Source organism: Labrus mixtus, unplaced genomic scaffold (assembly GCF_963584025.1).
Source record: "Labrus mixtus unplaced genomic scaffold, fLabMix1.1 SCAFFOLD_142, whole genome shotgun sequence".
In the NCBI taxonomy this organism is placed as follows: Eukaryota; Metazoa; Chordata; class Actinopteri; order Labriformes; family Labridae; genus Labrus; species Labrus mixtus.
In genome coordinates, this window is record NW_026870280.1 from 27,501 (window position 1) to 35,036 (window position 7,536).

Below are 7,536 nucleotides of genomic sequence, written 5' to 3' on the forward strand. Positions count from 1 at the left end.
GGCTAAGAGCTCGGTGTAGAACAGAGACATATCTGAAAGCAAACACGTGAGACGAGTTTCACCGTTTCAAACGAAGCTTCAGAGACAACAACAACGCTCACATCGTCGTCATGGTAACGGCCACTTTTTTTTTAAAAAGATGATAAAATCTGTTTTGCTGATACAGACTTACTGACCCATGTGACCCTCCAAGAAGTCCAGACTGGGTTTGATGAGGACCAGAGTGTCCCGAATCAGTCTGGTCTCAGTGCAGTCCATGTACTGGGAGCACTGGTCCAGGTCCTGGATCACACTGGACACCCCGCACACCCTGCTCTTGCAGAACAGCCACTCTGCACTGCCTGAAAAAAAACACACAACATTTACAACACAAAAGTTGAGAGCAGTTATTGGACCAGAGAAGGTAGGCGGTTTTAAGGCTCCCCCCCACACGGCCGTTTTGGACGCCCCTCTGTTTGTCAGATATGAGAGCAGTTATCAGGTCAACAGGTGTTGCAGCGATGGAAGCGGGTAAGAGAAGTGGTTCAGATAGAAGTGATTGTACCCGACCTAAAAAGCCTCTGCATGTTTCTAATAAGCTCCACGAGCAGAGATTAGAATTTAGACTGCAGTACCCATTTTAAACACTAGGGGTCAGAGTTACATACTGCTCCTTTAATGATTTCATTTTTCATTTCCTTTCTGTCACATATCTCCAGATGTGTTGACTGTGATTAACCCAATTGTATTGTTTTCCTAATCAGTTGAAAATATTTAACATTTATTACTTATTCAACATTAAATAAATAAATAAACAGATTTATCGTCTCACCTATTACTACTTGTCGTAGTTCGTCCCACAGGCCGGCGTGCAGCAGGTGATACGGCAGCTCCTGGAGCTTCCTGACGTTAGCCAATTCAGGAGCGAACCACAGCGGCTGGGGCGGGACCTGTGACACCAGACGGCCAATCAAAAGTCTCCATGGACAGACAGAAAATCACTGCCAATGATGGGTAACAGTGAAGTAAAGTCTTTCTCAAGTGAAAGTACAAAAGAATGAGCTTTGAAGTATACTATTAGAGTGGTCGAGTCACCAAGTGGTTCATCTCCTGGAGAGCAGGAATATCCTCAGTAAAAAACAAACATGGACAAGAAAAATTATATTTGATATTTTATTTAATATTTAATTTTTAATATTTTATATGAAATTTTTTATATTTTATATGTTTAAATTCTATTTTATATATTGTAATATCTTCTTCTTCTGTATTATTTAAGTTGTTTCTAGTTCTGCTTTATTTCCTTGTTAATTGTTTAGCACCAATACACCAAGTCAAATTCCTTAATAAACCCTGATTGTGATTGTGATTGTGATTGTGATTGTGATTGTGATTCTGATTGTGATTGTGATTGTGATTCTGATTCTGATTGTGATTGTGATTCTGATTCTGATTCTGATTGTGATTGTGATTGTGATTCTGATTCTGATTCTGATTGTGATTGTGATTCTGATTCTGATTGTGATTCTGATTGTGATTCTGATTGTGATTCTGATTGTGATTGTGATTGTGATTCTGATTGTGATTGTGATTGTGATTGTGATTGTGATTCTGATTGTGATTGTGATTGTGATTCTGATTGTGATTGTGATTGTGATTCTGATTGTGATTGTGATTGTGATTCTGATTGTGATTGTGATTGTGATTGTGATTGTGATTGTGATTCTGATTCTGATTGTGATTCTGATTGTGATTGTGATTGTGATTCTGATTGTGATTCTGATTGTGATTCTGATTGTGATTGTGATTGTGATTGTGATTCTGATTCTGATTCTGATTGTGATTCTGATTGTGATTGTGATTGTGATTCTGATTGTGATTCTGATTGTGATTCTGATTCTGATTCTGATTGTGATTGTGATTCTGATTCTGATTGTGATTGTGATTGTGATTCTGATTCTGATTGTGATTCTGATTGTGATTCTGATTGTGATTCTGATTGTGATTGTGATTGTGATTGTGATTGTGATTCTGATTGTGATTGTGATTGTGATTGTGATTGTGATTCTGATTGTGATTGTGATTGTGATTCTGATTGTGATTGTGATTGTGATTCTGATTGTGATTGTGATTCTGATTCTGATTGTGATTGTGATTGTGATTGTGATTGTGATTCTGATTCTGATTGTGATTCTGATTGTGATTGTGATTGTGATTCTGATTGTGATTCTGATTGTGATTCTGATTGTGATTGTGATTGTGATTGTGATTCTGATTGTGATTCTGATTGTGATTAATAAGTGTTAATGGTTAAGCAGACTGGTCTCCTGCTGGTTTCCATCAGAGGATCAGGTCGTACCTTTCTGTCGGAGAGGAGCAGTGACAGACCAGGCAGAGCCACCGGCTTCAGTTTCCCCGACCACCGACCCAGGAAGTACTCCGCCAGGACCCTCAGGCTCCGCCCCCTTCGCTCTGATGTCAGATACCGAGCTGAAACCACCTCGCAGAGACGCCTGCACACACTCATGTCACTCAGACATCTGACCTCCGAGCTGACAGTCAATGTTCATGTTTTTGTTTACCTGTTGTTGACGGCGATGGTGGCGACTCCGTTGGTCCAGCGCTCCTCCAGCTGATCCTCGAGGTCCCGTCTGAGTCGAGCCCAGAGGAGGGGGGGCAGCCGGATCAATGAGGGTGTCGGAGGGAGGGAGTGACTGTACACCTCAGTGATGACATCATCGTCCAGGGACATGACATCACGCAGTTCAGCCTCCAGTAGACCTTCCCTGAAGAGACCAAACTTCAATTTGTGTTTTTCTGCTTCAGAGATTCAAACCAGGAACCTCCTCACTGTGAGTCAGTCTATAACAGCTTTTTCACTTCCTGTCTCCGACTCTCTCCAGAACACCGGAGACCAAGAAGCACAGACCCAAACTGCACCCAGTTTAAAAATACTACAGTACCCCTTTAAGATACCGACTCCATGCCCCTTACCTTGCGAGAGTGATGTATCCTAAGGCCCCGCCCACCAGTTCTTTCCCGTGTTTGTCCTCAAGCATCAGCAGGAGCTGTGACATCATTTCCTGTGTGTTCGCTCCCAGGTGTGTGTGTGTGAGCGGGGTGAAGGACGTCCAGCGTTTGGCCGCGGACAGAATCAGTTTGAGGTGCAGCGGACAGCCGGTGGCGTCGAAGCTCTGCAGCGCGGCGTCGCTCTGCTCGGGGGTCAGGGTTCGCCGAGAGGCTCGCAGGTACGACTCCATCGCCTGTTTCCCCTCGACGCGAGACAAACGCTCCACCGCGAAGAAACTCTCCAAAGTCTGCAGCTTCAGCCGCATGTTGGCGAACACCTCGCTGTTGGTTTCCATGGAGACCACCAGGTGGATGTTGGGCGGGAGGTCGGCGGGGAGCCAGTAAAGTTTGTGAGCGTGATGTCGTTCTGACAACTGATCCAGAGCGTCCAGGACGACCAGCACCGTGTTCCCCCGCCGCGAGACATCGGCGAGGACGTTTCTGAAGAACCGCGACAGGTCGATGTGAGTGTTTGCCGTCAGCGGGGAGGGGGGCGGAGCCAAACCACACGCCAAGCAGATCTGGAGACAGACGCTGCAGAGGACGTGGTCGATGTTCGGCCTCTGAGGATGGCGAGCTGCGAGCATCCTGTTCACCACCACCGCCCCGCCCTCCAGGACGCCACGCATCTCCTGCACCAGTTTGCACAGCAGAGCCGTCGTCCCCATCCCGCCGGCGCCGTGCACCACCAGCGGGCCGTGGGGGACGTTGGTCCTCTCCCACATGGCGAGGCAGAGTTTACCCAGAAGGCCCTCCCTGCCACGGAGACCGCCGCACAGCTCGCTGGTCACGGCGGTGTGACGTTCAACCTCCTCGATCAACCAATCCGGGATTTCCTCCTTCTCGTCCTCAATGTTTCCCCAAACCTTCCTCCTCCTCCCGTCCACCGACGTCTCCACCGCCGCTCCGACCCTTGCCTTCATCTGAGAGACGAACTGCTCGCAGACGGCGTCCAGGTACTGAGCGTGCTCCTTGCGTTTGGGGTCGACGCCTCCTTTGCTGAGCTCCACGCAGTGCAGGTTCAGGATCTTCTGCGACGAGGCGTAGAGGCGGGCCTTCAGAGCGCCGAGGAGCCCCTGAGCTTCCGCGTCCAGCAGGCCGTCGGCGTTCAGGTCCATGTACTTGGCGAGACGTTTGGGGCCGTCCCTCGCTCTCTGGCGAGGAATCTCTCGGACGAATAGCAGAGCGGACTGATCCCCGGCGTCCTCCAACAAACCGTGCTCGAACTCTCGATCTGTGACTGCGGACCAGAAGAGGAAGACGCTCAGATTTCACAAAGACTTTTAAGAAAAAGACAAACTGTGTGATCGTCTCTGACCTGATGTGTAGAAGTTCTGTTTCTGCTCGGCTGTGATGTCACCGGCTGCCTCGGCGTCCGTGGCGGCCGAGCATAGGAGCCGCAACAGTTGATTCTCTGTGAAACGCCACGAGAGGACGTCTTTGTCGCGCCGCGGCCCGCTCTCGGGTCTGAGGTCGCCGAAGTGGGGGAAGTGAGCCGCGATCGGCTGGAGGACGTAGGCGGGCGGGACGGCGTTGTCGTCCTTTAAGAACCACCGGCTCAGCTGCGTGATGCCTTCAGGGTCTTTGGAGAGTTTGGACAACAGAGCTTCAAAGTGTTTCTCGGGGATGAGGCGAGGGAGAGCTCGGTGGCCGTATCGGTTCCCCAGCAGAGCCTTGAGAGCCCGACGCAGGAAAATAAAGAGAAGAAGAAGAAGAAGAAGAAGAAGAAGAAGAAGAAGAAGAAGAAGAAGAAGAAGAAGAGTGAGTCTGTGCTTCCATGTTTACCAAGAAACACAAGAAGGGTACCGAGGGTATCTTTGAGTTATCCGGCTTCACTAACGCTGACATAAGAGATCGAGGAGTTATCAACCTGATGAGTAAATCCAGAGTTTCAGAGAGCACGATCACAATTTATTACATTTTTTTAAAATAATTTTGTTTTTGATTTGATTTGATTTTTTGTTTTGTTTTAATGAATGCTTTGTGAACGAGGGGCAGATATTATAAGATTCATCTTCTTTCTGCTCCTTTTCATTCAAAATGTGAGATTTTATGTTTGTTTGTTTTTCTTAACTTTATTGTTTGTTTGAATGAAATAAAATGTACAAAGAAAAAATCAATAAAAACAAATACAAATAAAAGGGGTGGAGTTATCTTCATATAACGTTTCACAAATCATCATGTGCTAAAAAAAAACTTTTCAGATTTCAGACTCACGATGAAGGCGGGGCCGGCTGAGATCCTCTGACAGTTCTGGATCTCCTGCAGAAAGACCTCGCAGGCCTCGTGGTCTCCAGACGAGACGCTCCGAATCCCCCATCGCAGATCCACCACCTGAAACAGGAAGTGACCTCACTCGTCAACGAGGAGGTGTTTACTCACCCTGCACTCAAAGGTTTATGTTTAAAAAAAAGAAATCTGGGAAGGTCGACGCCATAAAGACGATCGCTCTGCCCCGTTTTCCTTTTATCTGGCTAAGTCGACCCCGTGTTAGAAAGGTGACCTCGTCGTCTGGAAGCTGTCAGAATATCGACACAGTGCACCTTTAAAGGTTTAACGTGCCACATTTTAAACTTTAAATATATCGCCGAGTAACGTCTTTCTAAAAAAGACGTGAAGTCAAACTCCCTCCGGGTTTGTTGTTCTCAGCTCTGTGTTCACACAGACGGGGGCGGAGCTTCCTTTAGCCCTGCCACCATCACGTGGGGGGGAAACGACAGACAGCCCCGCCCACTCAGGGACGCTGTAAGTAAAGGCGTGATGGCGTTTTGTTTCAAGGAGAACGAACAAAGTTTCTAAAGCTAAGAAAATATTTTCTTTGGCTTAAAAAGTCAAAGATGAGATGAACATCGCTGCTCTCCGTCTCACAGACACTTGGGGGTGAAGTAGGAAGAGAGGGGCGGGGCATGTGTGGGAGGGGGGAACCGAGGGATGAAGGAGGTGTGTCTAAAGATGGCTTAAAGGAGGAACACTGACGGAGGGGCGGTGCGCTGAAGGGGCAGCGTTGTTTTGGTTTTGAGCTAACGTGCGACATCTACTGTGAAAGACGCGTACTGCACCTTTAAGAACTGCATCCTCAACTTCACTGTTTCTGCGTTATAACATGTTTTAGAAAGAAACCAATGTGTTAGAAATAAATAAAATAACTGACCTCAAACACCAGCCCCAGGCCGCGACAGAAAGCAAGGACTTCTGGGTAAGCTTTCTCCAGCAGGGCTTTCCTCTCGCTGCTCATATCTGACCAGAGAGCAGAGAGACGAGTCACAAAGATTAAACCTGACTTTAGATCAGCAGGTTTGTACCGAGTCAGACTTACTGAAGTAAAGTTTTGGTTATATACTATATTTCAGACAGTACATTTCAAAATAAGAGCATGACAATTTGTATTTTTTAAATGTGAAATAATGTTGATTAAAAATGTGTTTAGTTGTGATTTGTTTTTTTTTTTAACGGTAAAAAAATTCTATTTCCTATTTTGTGTATTTACACATTTGTATGGATCAGCGTTTGAATCTGCTCTGACCTGTGAATGTGGAGCTGATGAACACTCGGATCATGTTGGAGCTGCTCCTCGTCCTCTGAGCTCCGTCCGTCCGTCCTCTCAGGACGTCCTGCAGGCTGATGCCTCCTCCTGCTGCGGGACGCTCCTCCATCATCCTCCTCTTCAGACCGCTACACTCGTCTGTTGCTCGCTCTCTCAGCTGCTTTTTCAATACGCTGCCTGTTGGTTTCCTCAGAGAGTTTCCTCCAAGACAACCGGCTCTCCCACATGACCTGCTCCTCCACCTGTGCTACACCTGTCCTCTTCCTGATCCTCTACATATCTGATCAGACATTAAGGAAACATGTTGAAGTGCTGGCTTCTCTGACAACAATGCAGCAGTCAGTATGTCCTCCTTCTAACTTTAGATTCTGCTCCTGAATGCTCTGGATTTGTTTGGACCAGAGAAGGTAGGCGCTTTTAAGACACCCCCCCCCCCACACGTCCGTTTTGGACGCCCCTCTGTTTGTCAGATATGAGAGCAGTTATCAGGTCAACAGGTGTTGCAGCGATGGAAGCGGGCAAGAGAAGTGGTTCAGATAGAAGTGATTATACCCGACCTTGTACACATTTTAACCACTAGGGGTCAGAGTTACATACTGCTCCTTTAAAACATTTTCACCAAATAAAGAGTAAACAAACAAAGCTGGATTAAAAACTAATTAAGACACAACTTTAATCAAAAAGTCAAAACATTGTTCAGAGTTTCTTTCATTTATTTTGAAAAGCTGGTCTTGCAGCTTCCTCTTCCTCCTTATTTAAATGCTAAGCCAGTTTAAACACACCTGTAGCTTCCTGTGTAGTCTTCAAACTCTAAGATCACCTGCTGACTGTTGGCTGAGAGGATTTGAGTAACGATTGTGAAATAACAGAGAGCTTTAGTATCTTTACAAACACCTGCTCAGCGTTGGGACTCACCTGAGTGTTTACTAAGCGGGGCCTCTGGG

General features: G+C 46.7%; 1 protein-coding gene across 1 annotated transcript in view; it reads right to left on the minus strand.

The window, feature by feature from the left end:
* nwd1 (NACHT and WD repeat domain containing 1) overlaps nucleotides 1–6,704 on the minus strand; it is a 20,322-nt gene extending 13,618 nt beyond the window's left edge. The window contains exons 1-10 of the mRNA XM_061034077.1: nucleotides 6,572–6,704; nucleotides 6,200–6,285; nucleotides 5,266–5,382; nucleotides 4,367–4,721; nucleotides 2,974–4,288; nucleotides 2,562–2,765; nucleotides 2,339–2,492; nucleotides 812–929; nucleotides 177–341; nucleotides 1–32 (exon numbers count right to left, since the gene is read on the minus strand). The exon at nucleotides 1–32 is cut by the window's left edge and continues 166 nt beyond it. Coding sequence (XP_060890060.1) covers nucleotides 1–32; nucleotides 177–341; nucleotides 812–929; nucleotides 2,339–2,492; nucleotides 2,562–2,765; nucleotides 2,974–4,288; nucleotides 4,367–4,721; nucleotides 5,266–5,382; nucleotides 6,200–6,285; nucleotides 6,572–6,704 — 2,679 coding nt within the window. The remainder of the gene's footprint in view (nucleotides 33–176; nucleotides 342–811; nucleotides 930–2,338; nucleotides 2,493–2,561; nucleotides 2,766–2,973; nucleotides 4,289–4,366; nucleotides 4,722–5,265; nucleotides 5,383–6,199; nucleotides 6,286–6,571) is intronic.
* Nucleotides 6,705–7,536: the final 832 nt, after the last annotated feature.